The sequence below is a fragment of the Haemaphysalis longicornis genome, unplaced genomic scaffold (assembly GCF_048455015.1).
Source record: "Haemaphysalis longicornis isolate Haplotype H1 unplaced genomic scaffold, Haemaphysalis longicornis Haplotype H1 scaffold_7, whole genome shotgun sequence".
NCBI classification, from domain to species: domain Eukaryota; kingdom Metazoa; phylum Arthropoda; class Arachnida; order Ixodida; family Ixodidae; genus Haemaphysalis; species Haemaphysalis longicornis.
This window is the reverse complement of record NW_027526422.1, coordinates 130,074,305-130,091,943: the sequence shown is the minus strand read 5'-3', so window position 1 is coordinate 130,091,943 and position 17,639 is coordinate 130,074,305. Positions and strand designations below refer to the sequence as shown.

Genomic DNA, 17,639 nt, shown 5'->3' with positions numbered 1-17,639 from the left:
AACTTCAATTTTGTTTACGGGTAAATTGTCTTGGCAACTTTGGATACGACCAAGTTAAATGCAGTTTCACAGAAATACCAGTGCGAATATAGTACAAAACGTCAGAGGTACTGGTCTTGCAAAATTCTTCTAACTATACACTACTGCACATATCAACACTTAAAAGAAATGAGATCATTGGGAAAATATAATTACAGGATGTACATGTAATGAACTTTAATTACGCTCCATAATTCGTCAATGAGTAAAACTTGACTGAATGAACTCTTGGTAATTGTGCCTAGCTTTCAACGTGCCGAAGCTATTGATATTAGGGTGTTTATAACGGTTACTTTAAAACCGTTGAAGCACACAGAGTCTTCCATGGAGACGAGTGATCCATCTTCGGCAATTTAAATTTTTTCAGTCTAGTGCTGCCTCGCCACAGAAGTATGAAGAGAAGCATCGCCATGAACAGATCAACCCCAGCTAGCATCCGGTAGAAGTTGTCGTAGGAACCGAGGCTGTCCCTGAAAAACCCTGCGGGGAAAATACGATGGAATTGTCATCAGATCGCCAAACATTAAGCCTACTATAAATCAAAAGATTGCGTGTCGTAGGCTTTTGTCGTGACTTCGGGGGTGGGTGTTACGACTGTCTTTAGACCTCCAAAGTACCATAATTGAGATTATTGCTTAACACGATCTCTGGTCTGGTTTTTAACTAGGGTGTCATGGGGTTTGACGTTTGGCACTGTTATTAATCGGCGAGTACCGGAGGAACGTACACCAAGGAATTATCAGAGAATTTCTAGACACCACTGAACATTGCATAATTCTCATATTTAAAAATGGAGCCACCTAATATTTCCGAAAACTGATCCGTAGGGACCTAGTCGATGGTGAAACGAGATGCTGAACCCTGCGCTCAAATTCGTACAAGTAATTTTTTATACGATACGCCCAATAGAACAGTGCTGCGCAAAGATAGCGTTCACTATTGCGCCTAAATAGTCCATGACTGCCCTCTGGCGAAACGTTTCCACGACTTATCTGATTATGCGTCTGTGTTCAGACATCATCCAGCTTTCTTATACTTTCATTTCAAAGGTGCCGTTGCCAATCGCTAGCGTCCTTGGTAAGGCTCAGATGTTACCAGATATTATATCAGTCTCCGGAACACGTGGTTGTCAGGAGGTATACGCGAAAAGGAGATGGTGGAGCTGTGGGCTCTGAAATATCCTAAATATAAAGAAATCATCAAACATGAAGAAAGTAGGTTGTTTCTTCTTTTATAATAATGTTTTTAAACAATTAGAAATGCTTGCCCCTTTGCAAGTGTGATTTTCACAACTATTAAGGAATTCTGGGAAATCAAATAGGAAATTGTGAGATTTACATCGGTTTATGCTTGTATGCTTTAAAAGGGCACAGAAAAACAGAAAAAGCACACAGAAGAACAGACTCGACATTATTATATTGTAAAGGAATGGATTCATTCCAGAAGCACATGTTCAAGGTTTGCACCCGGGTCGCACCTTTCGGGTAACCGAATAACCAAATTTAGAATATTCTTTGAAACTATGCCTTTTGGTAATTGGGGGAAAAAAACAAGGGGAAATATTTCTAAAGCTCGCAAAACACAAAACGTTTCGGTCTGGAAGGGCAAATTTCCTGCTATAATATACGAAAGAAGGTTTAGGTCTCTATGGTAAGGTGACCTTCTCTACTGTGTGACCTTCTCTACTGTTGCAAGCACAGGTTATTTCTGTGGTTAATTGATCTTTGTGCTTTCATGACACTTCAGAATAATATCGAGTTCGTCATATTAAATAAAGACGCTGTGGAAAGTGCGATTCTGCAATTAAATTTGTGTCAATACAATGACACCTATAATGTAGAGTAATAATTTTATTTGCATGCAATTTGTTGATCGAGTAGGGACGTGAAAGCTTCCCACACCCAGAGGGTCTCAAATTGACATCAAGCGCCGGATTGCGGAAAGTATCCAGAGGGGAGTAATGCTCTGTGACGGAAATCGATGTGTCTACGTGAAGCACAACAGCACGAATAAACTGGAAAATTATAGAACTTTCACGGTTGCTAACTTCATCGTACTCCACAACCCGCAGCAGAATAAACTTTATTCATCATATAATTTTCAATAAAAAAGCATGTATTTCAACGATCCGCTTGAAAAAGGTGTATTTTTAAAGCACTCAACACAAAGAGTACAAAGGTACTTCTTCTTAGTACAAAAAAGCTCGATAAGTAAGCCTGAAAGTAAAAATACACGTCACTGAAACGTGAGCGCCGGAATACCGAGTGTTCCAGGGAAGAATCTAAGAATCTGAAATATCCCTTCGGAGGTAAAATTGTTTTCGTTGCGCGAAGTAATCAGCGACCGTGGAGCATGCAACCAAACGATTTCCATTTGTAGTTGGGAGAATGATTATCAAGCATTTGTTAAAAAGTTCTATTATTGCAGTTAGGCATCTGGTTGTAGTGTGGAATTAGCATAATATCATCAGTGAGCCCGACGTCGTTCTTTAGGTTTGCGCAAGTGTAAATATCTGCCGAACTAGGTGGCCGGAACTTCAGTTCTCTAGACGCACGCAAATGGTGCTTGGCGGCTGGAAAGCTTCGCAAATCCCACATGTTGATTTCAAACAGAGCTGTACACGTCACAAGCAAGCGGCGCCTCAGTTTCAGCTGGAGAGGAGACAAGCGCGTCGTACGAATTACGAGTACATCTTTGATTGACGTCAACATGTGGGCTTTGCGGCCCTTTCAGCCGCCGAGCTTACCGTGCGCGTTTCCAGACGACTGAAGTCCTGAGTACCTAGTCGCCAGGCATTTACACTTTTGCAACTCTAGCAGTGGATATCGGGCTGAGTGATCATGGTCGGTAAGTAACACATCGCAACCAAACAACTAATTTTAGTAATTAAAAATGTTATCGATAAATAGTAGCATATTTTTTTACCTTAATAACCATTGTAATTCGTTTTATAGCGCCCGCCACGACCTCTGATAGCTCCCACAAGAAGAACAATTGTATTTCTGAAGGAATATTTTTTAACATTACTTAAAGGAGCCACGCTGACAAAATGCAAGTTTGGTTCATTCGAAAGAGTGCTTTGAGGGAATAGCCCCAGAACCTCTTTTAACGCAAACGTCACTAAAATTAGCTTTGTAACCAGGAAAACCGAGAGTGGGCAAGCGATGCCTTAGCTACGTTTCCGCGCTAACCTTAGGACGTAATATGAGCAGCTAGTTGTGAATGTCTGATCCGACAACATCCAACCCAAGGGAAGTGGGGATTATGAGCTTGCAGAACAAGCTATTAGCGCTTAAATGTATAGCATATCCTCTTCAAACCAGTTAAAATTACGAGGTAAAGGACAGAAGTTAGTAACGTGCATGTAAACTTAGAAGCACAAGTTCGTACTGCGCTTTCTTTATCAATCATAAGTGCACATACGTCCGGCTCGTCGAGCTTACGCTAGACAACTGGCATAAGCGAGATTGTCTTAGTGATTATGTTTCTTTAACATACCCCAGGTTTGGTGAAATGATTACCACCAAGCGTACGAAACATAAGCCAAGCTCAGATCTGCTAAAAAAATAACGCTAGTGCCGACAGTGGTCCTGCGCAGTATTGTTGCGCCATCAAGCACGAGTGACGGAAAAAAATGTGTTTTCCCGGTTCGCAGGAGCCCTAGTCAATTTAGTAAGTTGATTTAAATACCTTCCCTGCATAAGTCATCACAGACGTCTCGAAACATAAGATGCAGCGGGAGGATAAAACAAAAATAGCTTAAAACGTTTTCTTTCTCAGTGAATAAAGCATCGTTTGCTGCCAGAAATACTGTGGGCGCACAATAAAGCACCACATCTTTCGATAAAACAAGCGTGTATTTTATATAAGAGCCTTTTTCAAGTCTTCTTTAAACCCATTGTATATATATTACAGCGTAATTAACGTCTCTCACTTGTAACAATATCCAAACCATACACACATGCAAGCTGGGTGAATAAGAAAGAAGGCTTCAATGAAGGGGTGTACAAATGTGATAGTTATGAATGTGTAAATGAAAAAGACCCGCCATGCGGTTATTTTGTTTTTGTGTCTGATTAGAAATCTTTTGCTGCCTCAGGGTGATGTTTTTAGGTATTTCTATGCCCTGCACAACCTAATGAAGTAGCGAACACATTTATCAATTGCATTGATACGTCTAGGAGCAGTATACGCGGGTTTTTCTAACGTGTAAATTGCTTGCGGGTGCGTACTACATTGCAGTACCAGTACGTACCTGAAATTTAATTTAAATGTATCCAGGAAAATTTTGCACTATGAAACCAGGAATAATATGGGGACTGAAAGTATTTCAGGCTTTTTAGAGATATGCAATGTGTGCCGTAATATTGCAGTTATCTGCTCTTCTCTTCGCTTTGGCAAAACTGTTCCCAGAACTCGAAGTACAAATCTGGATGTTATGACGCTCAACATTGACTACTTTGTTGCGGGGTAGAACGTTATATACAGCAGCTATTTTGCAAAGGTTCCCTACCAATGATTGCAGGTTCGCTCAAGCAAAGCGGCAGAAGTGCTATGCCCTGGAAGCCGAAGAACGCCGGGAGCCGGTCGATTCCCAAGTAGTCGCTCACAAGGACACTTCGGATGCACGTGACGAATCCTTCCAAGAGCCCAAGCGTCACGTTCAATGCCACAAACACTGGGAGGGACGTTGAAGCTGACAGTATTCCGTACAATACGGCGGCACTACAATAACACGCAACGGCAAATTTGCACCTCCCGTTGGCAACTTTGTCTGACGCGAACGGAAGCAGGGTCCTTCCTAAAATCTGGCCGACAGAGCTGTAGGTGATGACCAATGTCGCGTCTTCGAGACCGATGCCTTTATCTCGGCCGTAGTCCACGGTGGTGGTTGTGTGCATAGAAACCGTGCACTCGCATAAAGCGAATGCGGTGAGCAGAATGTAAAACACCGGATCTCGAAAAAGTGTCAACTGTCCAGAAAGATTTTCCATCAACGTCGACTGTTTGGTGGGCGTTTTTTGTTGGCACTGATCTTGCATTTTGAGAAATGTGTTATGCATGCAAAGTACTTTAGAGTCCTTGTGTGTAGCTCTGGAAGCGACACAAACGCAGCTCCCTCTTGCGCACAGGCATGATGGCAATGACGTCGACACTGCTGCTGTTTCACAGACTGCGGTAATAGAATTCACCGAGCTTAACTTATAGACGGTATCTAATTCTTTCCTAAATTCGGCATCAAGTGAAGACGACCGGTGTCGGTTTTCGGCCAACAATGACGATTTGGGGACGCTTCTCCGCAGGTCACTTTTTTCATCATCCAGAGTTACGTTTTGGGCCCTTCTGGTTTTATATGTTACTGACTTGCATTGAAGGCAGTTTAGTATTAAAGGTCGGGGCGACTGGACGAGCATTACAAGCGGCAAGGCATGCAGCGATATGCTGGCGCTCAGTAACAGCGTTCCGTCAAGCCCATAGCTTGAGGCTAACGAAGATAGAACAAGGGGGCCCGCGACTCCCGATGCGGACCAGCCAACAAACTTGAATGCGGTGGCTGTAGCCCTATACTTGTCGAAATAGAGCAAGGTGAACACCGAGAAGGCGACGGTCGACGCTCCGACCCCCGTTCCTAGAAAAGAACACAAAAGGGTGAGACGTGCACAACGACGTTATGCCACGAGAAAGAATAAATAAGCGATCGCTTTTAGCAAGTCATTGCAGGTTGTGCGGAAAGTTGTAGTGTCCAAACCGCAGGTAAAAAACGTCCCCTTTTTGCGTGATCATGCGGGCGCTAGCAGTTTTTAAACAGTTGAAAATAATAGGATTGACAAGATGCTTCCGGCAGCAGCAGCTTCTATCAATGAGTAATAGTTCCCGGAAGATGAGCAGTCGACTCTTGATTGTAGGGTTTAACGCGCCGACGCAACGCAGGTGATGAGGCGCGCCGCAGTGGAGGGCTCCGGGTTAATTTTGACCACCCGCGGATCTTTAACGCGCGCCGAAACCTCGTACGCATGGGGTTTTTTGTTTTTCGCCTCCATCAGAAAAACGGCTGCCGCGGCCGCGAATCGACCCCGCGAACTCGTGCTCAGCAGCGCAACGCCTTAACTACTGAGCCGCCGTGGCAGGTAGCCGTCTACACTTGAAAAACTTGCTCACATATTCGTGGCCCAAAACATCTCGGGCTGGACGCAACGAGACCTCGCCAGCATATTTAGTTCACAAAGGACAACTCGACACGTAAGAAATCGCTACTGAGGTTCTAGTAAAAAAGGGGCAATGTTTGTGATGCCATTCCGTAATGAACATTTTCGTACGTAAATGTTGCAACCTAAAATCAACCAGGTCTATTCCGCACTCCAGGAGAGATAATAAAGAGTGTGTTTACTGGTACACCCTTGCGTTATTAAACATTGTTGGTCGCCTATTGGGGTTTAGACAGTTAAAAAAGTTAGAAGACATTCAGGTGCTGAATTTCCTAACGTACATTGTCTACCAACGGCAAACTTTGGTGGCACGCAAAAAAACTAACCTTGCCCACGAGAACTGATTTTGGTTGTGTACAGTTCTTACCTGCCCACCACAACAACCATACCGTCGTTGGAGCTGCATAAAATATAGCCTAATAATAACATTGGTAACCTAATCCTCATTCATTTTTATTTTATTTTATAACTACACGAACAATAAGCAGAATGCGATATTACTTAATGGGGCAATTGTGAGATCATTTAAGAGCACTATCCCCTAAAAGCGTGAGGGTTCTGGCTAGTTCGTAATCCATGAGCTACACAGCGCGAAAAAGACGTGTTTGCGTTCAGTGCCGTTGCTGAGAAAATGCTAAAGTCTAGTAACAACACTAGCAAAGAAAATATTGACAAGTCATTAACACAACTGAAAATTGTTGTTATGCCGTACATCCATGGAGTGCCACAGAAATTGAAGAAAGTTGCCGAGAGTGTGGATCTTCAGGTCGTTATCTGCGCCGCAAAAGTTGTCCAGGCTGTGTAAAATAAATAGGCCCACTTATAAAGTGGATAGTGTTTGCCCCGTAAATCACCGCGCACGATTTGTTTATTGTGTGGAAGGGGTTATCCACGAGAACCCCCTTTCATGGGGTAAGAATAATGTGGAGCAGACGGGTCGCTGTCTGAATGACAGGCTGCGGGAGCATGACCGGCGCATTTCGGAGGGGAATCTCAGCCGGCATTGTCGTTCGTGTGACCAGGTCGCTTACACGCGGCTGCTTGATGAGTGTCTTGTTTTTCAGCCGTCATGATCATGCACTTACCCGAGAGATTGTCGAGGCAGCTGTAATAGCAAGCGAAGGGGATAAGCGCATAAGTGCCCTGTCCCTTCTATTGTCAGAAAATCAGATTACTTATTTGGGCAGCCAATTTTGCACTTTTCCATGACTGATCGTTTTGTCTGATTTTCCGTGTTGCTTGTTTGGATGACTCCCACCAGCGGGTTTTAATCTGTTTTGTACACGTGGCTGTTTTGTAGATGTGGTATCTGCCATGTCGTTGCGATAGAATGTAGATTTATGTGTGTGTTTTGGTACTCAGAGCTTGTTTGTAGTTCCTCTTCTTTTCGGCCCTGGTCTTTTTCTCGCTGTGTAGCTCATGCAATATCACCTATAGTAAGCACGATCCAGTAATTGTACGGGGCTGCGCAAACAGCTTCTGGTAGAAATAACACAACCTTGTTGTGATATTCCGCGAAATTGTTTAAAGAATCTTTTTGCTACAACATATGCCACAACGGATTTCAAACGGAGTTTTTAGCACCTATTACCAAAATTCGTAACAAAATCTTAGTGAGCCTAGAAGAGCGGGCCATCTAAAGTTTCACTGCTGTCAGGCTTCACAAAAAGTAGTCCGGTAAATACGGAGGCCCCTGCTTTTCAACTGGGTTTCTATCGGCGTAAAACGATGACTTTTTAAAAGGCTGGCGTGCAACGGCTACGCTTTGAACAGTGCGTACCAAGGTTGCCGCCCGTGCCCGTTTTTATGTTCTATTTACAGACTAAAACGTTTCTGGTACTATATTAGAACTTTTCTGCCTCTTTCATCAGATCGTGTTTGTTCTTTTCACTTCCAGATTTTGAAGTAGATCATAATCGAAGTATGAAGAGGTAAGAACGGCACGTTACCGTAAACAGCCCCAAGAGCAACAGTCAACCACGTGAAGCTTGGTGCAAAAGCAGCGCACACCAGTCCAACGCAGATGACGCCTGCCGATACGAGTGTCACAGAGTAGATGGAGAGCCTTGTCAGCAGGAGGGTAACCAGAAAAGCTGGAATTCAGTTCAAAACATCAGTATTGAGTAAAATAATATCTTTGTAATATTCTACGAGTCCATTTTTGTGAAAAATTACGCAGGAGTTTGGTAGTTGATAAAAGAAACACTTTGAAGAGAAAAGAGTCATGCTAAGTAATCCAGTATTCGTAGTCATATAAAATTTGGTTGGTTGCACAGTGAAGACCGTTTCTGGTCATCCCCAGCGTCCATGAAACGCGGTTTTAGAAATGCTGCTCCGGATTGGAAATTTCAACACAAAGTAGTGAAAAGTAAACAGTTCGCTGAAGGAAAAGGAACTGAACAGTTATTTTCTTGTGCGTTTGCAGAAAACCAGTCTTGAGTCCATAAGTTATTTTATAAGCTAACTGAATTCTTTAGCACAGCAAAAAAGCCGATAAGTACACCTGCGAGCGTATATCAATTCTGTAAATAAGACACCTTGCTCGTTTTTTCTCTGTTGTTGCAAAATAAATTGCAATTTGATTTTTGTTTACAATTACATAATTACAATTGGTGAATGAGCCCTTAGGGAATCGAGCTTTCCGGGCCTGCTGTCGTCGTCGTCGTCGTCGTTTCATGTAGTCACAGACTCGCGGCACTAAAACACCTAGGCACTCGTTTTCCCACGCCTCCCGGCAGAACGTTTCATCCCCATGGGCAAAAATGTGTTAAAGGAACACACCAGGACACTCGTTATACAACGCGCCGCGCTAAAACGCTTCGTGCTTCAACACACCAGAACTTTACAGGAAAGCTGTATACCTCTATTAGCAACGATTCAGTCTCCTTGGGCAAAAGCGCCAAGGCGTAAAGCGCTATTCTTTTGTTACAATCTCACCGTTCAAGTAGTTAAACTGCTGCCCTTGTCCTGAGTGCCTCATCTATATGCGTGAATACCTAGGGACGCCCGGAACAAGGAGTGCCGGAGGCAACCCCGGATGATACCCCTGCAGTGTGCGTGCGTGCTGCATACATGTGTTTTCATCTGTTTTCGTTTGTATTCCAGCAGAGGGGGGGGGGGAGGGGGGGCTTAAAATGTGAGCCCATATATTTCCATTAACATTTTGCAGGTATTTTTGGCGAGGTGAACCGCATGCAGTGCACTGTATGGATCTTGATTTATTTTCTCACGAAGGCTTTATGGTCATATTTCATCAAGAACTACCCGCTGCGAATGCTCTGTGGAAAGCGTAGCGCAACTGAGCTCGCCGTTGAGTTGCGTTTCCAGCCGCAGTGGTAAATTTTCTGACAAAGATGAAACACTGAAACACCCATCTTCATGGATTTTCGCAGAACGTTGAAGGGCACCAAAAGTGTTTTTAAGATGACCCGCTCAGTCAGCTAATCACTGCTGACTGTCTTATCATTCAATCGCATGTATTCAATGCTGCAAAGGTGGCAGTGAAACCTTGTTTTGCAACTGAAGAGTAACCACAAAACCGGTTATGCACGAAAAAAATTTACGGGGGATAGTAAGAACTTTCTAAGAGTATGAAAGCGAAAGCATAGCTGGACCTTCCGTTGACATGCTGTCGAGCCTTCTGTCGAACTTTGGGGGCGCGCCCCATGGACCGCACCCTCCGGGCCTCGTTGCCCATCTGGGCAAGACGACCTTGTCGTTGACAACCCTTCTTGACCACCTGCTAGCCATCCGCGATGAGGTCGTGTGATCTCAACCTCAGAGAGCGCGGACCCCGACATGGGTTGCGAAATAAAGGTTTACTCTCTCTCTCTCTCTCTCTCTCTCTCTCTCTCTCTCTCTCTCTCTCTCTCTCTCTCTCTCTCTCTCTCTTTCTCTCTCTCTCTCTCTCTCTCTAACTCACTCATTCCGCTCACTGGCCATTGTCGGGAGCATCCTGTTCACTCCCATTGGTACCTTCACCTCTCATGGCGACGCGTATTGCACTGCCGCAGCGGCCTACCCGCCTATGGAATTGCCGCTTCCCTTTCACGGCCAGCGCTGCGTCGCCCTTTCTCAGAGCCCTCCTCGTACCCTCCTCCGCAGTGCTTTTTTCCCTTTCGTAGCGCGCGGTTCCTGCTGGCCCAACTGCCACTTTTTTTGGACCACCTATTTTCCGTACCTCCCAACGCGCTTGCTCCAACATATATATCTAAACCTTTCGTCCTAAAAAAACATGTTTTGCTCTAGGCGTTAAAGCGCAAGCACTGCAAGATTCGCAGGCGGTTTAAATATAACCCGTAGCCCGCTACTATGCCGCGCCTGATAGCCTAGATATAGCTTCGGCGTGCTAAAACAGTGAGAAATTTTCAAACTAAATGGTATTGCGAACTTTTTCGAAAGCCTGGTCAAGGTAAACTTTTATTTGTAGATGCGCTATGCCCCTAAAGCTCCGAACTGGCTTGGCGTTTGCGTATTGGTCAGTCAAGGTTGGTTTAGGGAAGACTCTGAAAGGCACTTGATGCGTTTCAACACCGAGCACACCTGGAAAAAATATCTAGACGTTGTTGTGTTTTTTTCCTCGACCTTTTTCCTCGACCTTTCCTCGAATATTTTTCCTGTCTGAATCAACCTAAATTTAGGTTGCCTTGCTATCATAACTTCTAAAACCGGCAGTTCGCGGCTGAAGAAGTTCGCTGCGACATATAATAGCCATTTTCAGGTGATCGGGTTTTCCCACGCTTCCCCCGCCCGAAAAATGTCACGCTATTTGGAGGTGGTGTGAAAAACTTTGGAAATGATCCTCAACAAAACATTCAGCCGTCTTTCAGAAGCCCACGACGAACAAACCCGAGTCAGTCAGTAGTGGGCGCTTTGTTTTCAGATTTTTTTCTTGTGGTTAGTTTATGTTTTTTCTTTCGGATTCCTGTAAAATTGTTAGCGTTATCTATCACCAATGTACTTTCACCCACCAGCAGTGCCGTCAGTGGAACAGCGCCTCCAGCCGTGTCATATTTAACCATGTACAATGAACTCTCGCCTGTCTATAAAACCACTGGTTGCAGCTATTCTTCGCGCCATGACAGAGCGACTTTATTGACGTCGGTAAATTTGAGATTTTCTTGGTGATCCTGCAGAGCATAGCCACTTTATATGATGAGTAATATGCAGATTTGAAGCATGCAATAAATATTTTTGAGCAATACATTTCACGGTATTGCAGAAAACAACGATAACAACTGTTCATATGCTTCCTTGGTTGTTCTCGTCCATGTGGTTGTGCTAAATTATATGCTTCGTTTATTATCTAACATTCCTTACTTCTGTTGTATAGCACGACGCATGGATGTGCTAAGGCGGCTATAGTCCACTGCAGCGAACAATCAATAAGAAACCGCTGACTTGCTTGCCCAAAACAGACAGATGGCGTATTTGTGAACCTAAGTGATGGCGATAATAATAATAATAATAATAATAATAATAATATAATAATCACCATCAGAGGGGGCGTGAAAATATGTTTGCCATGGGCGCCGTCCTATCTAGTTTCGCCACTGAAAGTCCACAACTATCATAATAAAGATATCACTGTGCTATGTATCTCAACTAAGAAACAATGTCTTTAAGATCAGTGCGATCATTTACTACCTCTTACACTAGTTCAGAGACACTAATGGCTGAATACATTTTAAAACTGAAATATTACAGTATTGACGCGCTTTCCGATTTTGTTTAGAGGCGAACGATACTGTCTTTGTTTTGGTAATACTCATTAAACATTCAAGTTTTCTCGCGCATATTTTCTTAGTTTCGCTCACTCGAAAGATATTGTCCAATGTAGGCAACATGGCCCCCCTACAAACTCTGCAAAGACAGTTAAAAAAACGCAGGTGCGTCACCCTAGCAGGTGAGCGGTAAATAGTCGTGCGGTTTCATTGCGCGGCGGCTGACTAGCGGCAACTACGTGTATGTCGTTGATCCACTTTTGGTGCTGGTTTTAGTGTAAAAAATGGTCTCAGCTTTCACCAGTGGTGCAAAGCTGGAGAAGCAGCGGAGCTGAAATCTACCTAGATGCTGGAAATTTGGCTAGGTTTCGCTAGGTTTCGCTAGGCTTTGCTTCGGCGGCTTCGGCGCGTTGATCGGGGTTGGATTGTAGAAGTCTCATATGTTGTTGAGCAGGGATTGCACGGCTTTCGCGCTGCATTTCTTGTTCCTCGGGAGTTGTTACACACTTCTTCGGACACCCTATGCTTTGCGGGAACCTACACGATGTGCTCGGCACTTGGTCACAAGACGCTGCGTGTGTTCGAACCGCCGACGTAATGTCGCCGCGTCGGCGCAGTAACGTCATAGCTAGGCGAGGTTTGGCGACGGTTATGGCGGGCGGGTAGCACCGCAGGAATTGATTATATGCAGCGGGCATATAATCAGCAGCTCCTGACGACGACCAAATATGCTATCGCACTTAGCCGACTGCATGGTACGCCATGACAATGAGTTATCCACAGCTATACATTACCCAAATGCTTCAAAGCACTGGTTCGTGACCCAAAATTCTGCTGTCTGGTCAACAGCATTTGAAGTTTACTACATACCGCACATTATATCAGAAATATTTTGTAACAGGGCGGTGTTTCGTAATAGTAAGTTCAACATACCAATATTTCAGAACCGAGAATGCAACGATATGAGAAGAGCAAAGGTAGGACGACATAATATTTCACGTCCTATGACATCGTCACCGCTGTTTTGAAATATCCCAGAACGCTAGATTTTCAGGCTCAGGTTTAATATATTTTTGGTTGCGATAAATGGGTGTGCGGTGTCCGGGCGCAAGTTTCGTAAAATGGCACTGTTCATTTAAGCTGACAATCAGCATGAAATCTTTTTTAGTAGGGACTCATCTAGGTACCCCCTTATTGTTGTTTCAATGAGAAGGCATGTTATTGAAACAACAAGGTCGATGTTGTCTCATTTTTTTACAGTGGTACAGGTGAAAGTTGTATTACCAAGAAGAAAATTAGGCAATTTGAACGCATGTAAATGCGAACAGTGCTGAATCTAAAGCCGTCATTCTCCTGGCCATAAAAAAGATAAACTAAACTTAACATGCATCACGTGATGATGCACTCACCACCTTGTATCAAGTTCGATTCGCCAAATCAGGCCAGTTTACAACTTAGGATTTAAGGATGCAATTGTGTTTTTAGTGAAACGCAATTCAGAACCAGCGCTCCTATCTCGCCAACAGTAACCCAAAGTTACGTGGTTTGTAAGGGGAGCACTTTGGCTTTTTTCTCACCACTGATGAACCCGCAGCTGTTGAACACCACCGGTGGTACAAAGAAATCAGAAACAACAATATAAATTTTCAGCTTACCTCCCAAGTTCTGGAAGAGCATGATGATGCTTTCGGGCCTTGAAGCCATGTTTCTGTTGATCTGGTACTTCTCCATGAAGAGCACGTACAAATAGCCTGTGCTGGACTGCGCCATACACTGCAGAAAACAGGCGAACATCGCCACAATCGGCACGCCCCAGCAGCAGTCTTGAGGTTGAGACTCTGTCGCCTTTGAAGACTTCGTACTTGTGGTGCTTGCCATTTTGCACACCTGAGTCGGTAGCTGGAGGGCAAACTGAAAAACTGATGGTAAAGGTTTTGGTGTTTATGGGAAATGCATCAGTGCGCATTTTGCAAAGCTGTTTATTACGGTTTCCGTATCAGAACGATCTTCTAAGTATAGATACAGGCGATCGGTTGGTAAAGCAGCATGGAATACACTTGAACGTTATAAACTGATATTAAGGGGAGCCAATTGTTTTTCCGCTCGGTAGATTCTAGAGAATTTGATGTGACTGATAACAAATTGCTTGCTAGAAAACTATCAGGTGATGGCATCTCAATTACTCACCGGTGTTTCAATGAAGCTCGACTGTTTCAATCACAAATAATGGGCGTCGACTTGTTGAAGGCGCCTTGCTGTGTCTCTAAGTTGAGGCATCCTGTTACAGTTTGAAGATGGTTTTTTCGGGAATATGCTCTTCTTCCCTGCATCGACGCTAATTTTCCTGGAGCTCTGTTGCTGGAAAAAATAGCTTGCATGCGAACGATTGCCCGAGACTGACAGTGCTTGCCAGCCTGTATAAAGGCTTACAGCGAACGCAGATATAAAAGTTATTCGCTGCGTAAATAGCTGCCGTTTCACTACCGCCCAAAAGCTACGGTCGGAGTAGCTCGCACGAGAACAAGGCTCGGACAGTGGAGCCGTACACTGGCTATACCAGCACGTGGGCCCGGCTTGATAAATGGTCCGTGGAGCACGCCAGAGAGTTGCTCTTGCCTTATGTTTCTGTTTTTTGGCTGTTCTGTTATGGCAGGTGTGTAGACGGACGTGTTCGGTCTAATAAATTTCGCTGGGCAAAAAATATTTTGCGGACTCGTCTGCATACCGTACCCTGAACCACAACATGAGGTCCCAACGGACGCACTGTATTTACTTTCTGCTGTTTGCGTGTGTAGAACTTTAGTACTTTAGTTTGTAAGCGTGGCGATAGTCGACAGCATACCAGGTGGTTTCAAAGCGTGCTTTCAGAGATTATCAATCACCCTGCGTCAAAAACAGGTCGACACAAAAATCATGACACAGCTCTTACAGTTAGCTGTCAAAAATCTGGCCCGTCGCTCTCGTGCGTGACAGCTGTATTGTAGCTATAGATAGACATTCAACCATTCACTTTTCTTAACCTTTTGTATCGGAAGAATTGCGCAGTTTACTTATTTTCGGTGTCATGCGGCAGGGCAAAACCAAGAGCCGCCTTCATTGCAAGAGTGAAGAACCCATATTGGAGGCAATTTTTCTGGAATGAACATTCACTTCTTCGCAAATACGTCAACACATGAGGGATTTTGTTTTGTGCTTTGCTGTTTGTTACATAAGTTTTGTTTTAAAATAGTCTGTATGCTATATCTGCACACCCCTACTCAGGTCAGTCGAGATGTGCAATGCTACTGGTTCAAATTTATTCTTCACGCAACGTTAACTAAAACGTTTGTCTATCCCGGCGCAAGAAGAGCCCCAAGTGCAGCGTAAGACTGCTAGCTTTGACTCGCATGCTTCGCGAAGGCCATTCGTGGCTGTTCTTGGGCATTCGAGCACTTTCCGAAACAAAGGGTACTTCAGCATTTTTTTGGCGTAAGAGGTTAGCGTTGGTTAAGAGTAAAATAAGGTGACATTTCTGTTCGCGGTAAGTCACGCACATTAGCTATGCATTGACAGTTCCAATACAAGGGCTTCGGCAGCAAGATTTCGAAGTGCGATTTTTATGTATTACGCGACAAGTAGCGTAGACGTTGGAAGAGAAGGTTTAATGGATTAGTTTAAATACAAATTTACGTGTATTTGCGAACGATTAGCAAACAAACTAGAACTTGTCGATTTATTGACACGGGGAATGCCACCCCAATTTTGGCACTCAGGGAAACTAAGGCGTCACACCCACCGAAGAGCCAGCCATGGAACATCATTTTCCGGTGCGCTTTCCAAAGCTTCAGGAATTTTATTCAAAACAGCACAGAAAGTTCACCGAAACGCAAGTTTTGACGGAGAAAGGCAAGGATAGCAAGGCTACCCCCGGGTAGCCGAAAGGTTCATGCCTTTTAAACCTACGAACTCTCGAACAGCGCCCTTGCCTTCCTTCGTCAAAAATGCACCCTGAAGGGACGGGCTTCCGTCACATCCTTGACTTCAAGAAACACAAGTTGTAAAACTGCTGCTACCACTTTTAAAGAAGGCCCCCGACCCTGAATGCTGCCCTGCTCAGTTTCGGCGAATTCTGCAAGACAGGATTCTTCCCTGGTCCACGAAAATCCGAGGAAAAGTAATATAAAGGTGTGCACGGCGAAGGGAAATCCAAGCTCCGAAATGTACCCTAGTAAGCGCTTCACATTTACCGCGGACCACAACTTGGGATAAGTAGTAGTATGAATAGCCGCAATTCTACGCAACTATTTTTTTTTACTTTTTCACAAAGATACGTAGTGTGATACAGCAAATAAAGTTGCTTCTAAGGATGATTGCGCGATTTTTGCATCTGCCAAAAAGAACGTGTACATTCTGCGGGATGTTTCCTCGTTTCGCGAGCTCCACATGCGCGCGCGTGAGGGGGAATTACGTTCCGAGCTTCTAGCTCTGTAGGTAATTGCGTTTCGGCAAATTTAACGACGCGTATAGGGTGCACGTGCGAGCTTCACGCGCTCACCATTGACGTAATTTTTCTGCTCGGGGTGGATTTTAACATAGACGCACGTCTAACGACCCGATACAACCTGAATGCTGTCCTCCGTGGTCGAGCGGTATTTATTTGTGTGTTACGCAGGCAGTGTGTTGCCTACGACGCTTACAGAAAAAGAAACCCCACTTTTGGCCGCTAGAATAAAACTCTGGCCTTTCCAAGTTTCATTCAGCCAATTGGCGTGGAACTATGCTCAATCGCAAATTACAAACACACTTGTTTTATTTTCTGGATTCCTTGCAATGGGCCCGGCTTCGCTAGACCCCCTGCTTCAGAATGAGAGATTGACTATTTAACTAACCTAAGATCTTCCCTCAAACACAGTGTATATTTGACACTTCATCAGTAACCGATAGGCAAAGCAGTCGGATTTTTCTTCGCGTCGCGGATCCGGAGGCCTTGTAGCAACGTGGATGCAACCAGTTCTTATGATGCGGCGCGACTTTGGAAACTTCTAGATCGGAAAGTGAACATTGCTGCATTCTAACACCAAACATTTTGTTGATATAGAAATATAATAACAGCCTATGTTTCTGATATACCGAACTCTGCCTTTGTTCAGCCCACAGTAGTGTCTGCAACATCGAAGGTGCGCGTCACAAGACTCGATGAGCTGCACAACAACACGAAATTTTTAACCTCGGTTGGATCAAATAAACACTCTGCGTGCCTCCTGGGCATGCTCTACAATAATTGACATGAGCCCGACGATCTTGTCTTCGTCAATGTATTTTTTCTTGTTGCGTACACGAACGTGAAGGAAGTCCGGCACGGCGTGCCTTGTGGGCTAGCTCGACAAGGTGAAATAACCACATAAAGTCAACACGTAAACCACAGCAGGCAACTAAAATTGTCCGCCAACGTAATATAGATCGAAAGGGAGATACCACATGTCAGCAATATTTTTGCGTCGATCCGAGTCGGTGTGCTGGGAGGGCGAGCGACAGAAGCGCACAGAAGCATAGATTCGGAACAGCGCAAGGAGAGAGCTGTCTCAGAAAAGGAAACAGCTGCCTTCGCAACGCTGGTGATGTTGCCGGAGTGGCATCCAGTCGCAGACTAAGAAGATATCCCTGCTCTGCTCTTCTAGTGGCAGTGGGGCTC

General features: G+C 44.5%; 1 protein-coding gene across 1 annotated transcript; it reads right to left on the bottom strand.

The window, feature by feature from the left end:
- Positions 1 to 328: 328 nt before the first annotated feature.
- On the bottom strand, positions 329 to 14,376 carry LOC144146532 (uncharacterized). Its single transcript, XM_077678475.1, has 4 exons — positions 14,156 to 14,376; positions 13,624 to 13,887; positions 8,195 to 8,338; positions 329 to 519 (listed from the first exon to the last, which is right to left on the bottom strand). Exons 2-4 carry the CDS (start codon positions 13,844 to 13,846, stop codon positions 329 to 331), a joined length of 558 nt encoding a protein of 185 aa, XP_077534601.1. The 5' UTR covers positions 13,847 to 13,887; positions 14,156 to 14,376.
- Positions 14,377 to 17,639: the final 3,263 nt, after the last annotated feature.

Coding starts and splice junctions, on each gene's coding strand:
- LOC144146532 (XM_077678475.1), bottom strand. CDS start 13,846: ATGGCAAGCACCACAAGTACGAAGTCTTCAAAGGCGACAGAGTCTCAA. Junction 8,339..13,623: donor GCTCTTCCAGAACTTGGGAG/GTAAGCTGAAAA, acceptor ACTGAATTCCAG/CTTTTCTGGTTACCCTCCTG. Junction 520..8,194: donor TGCTCTTGGGGCTGTTTACG/GTAACGTGCCGT, acceptor TTTTCCCCGCAG/GGTTTTTCAGGGACAGCCTC.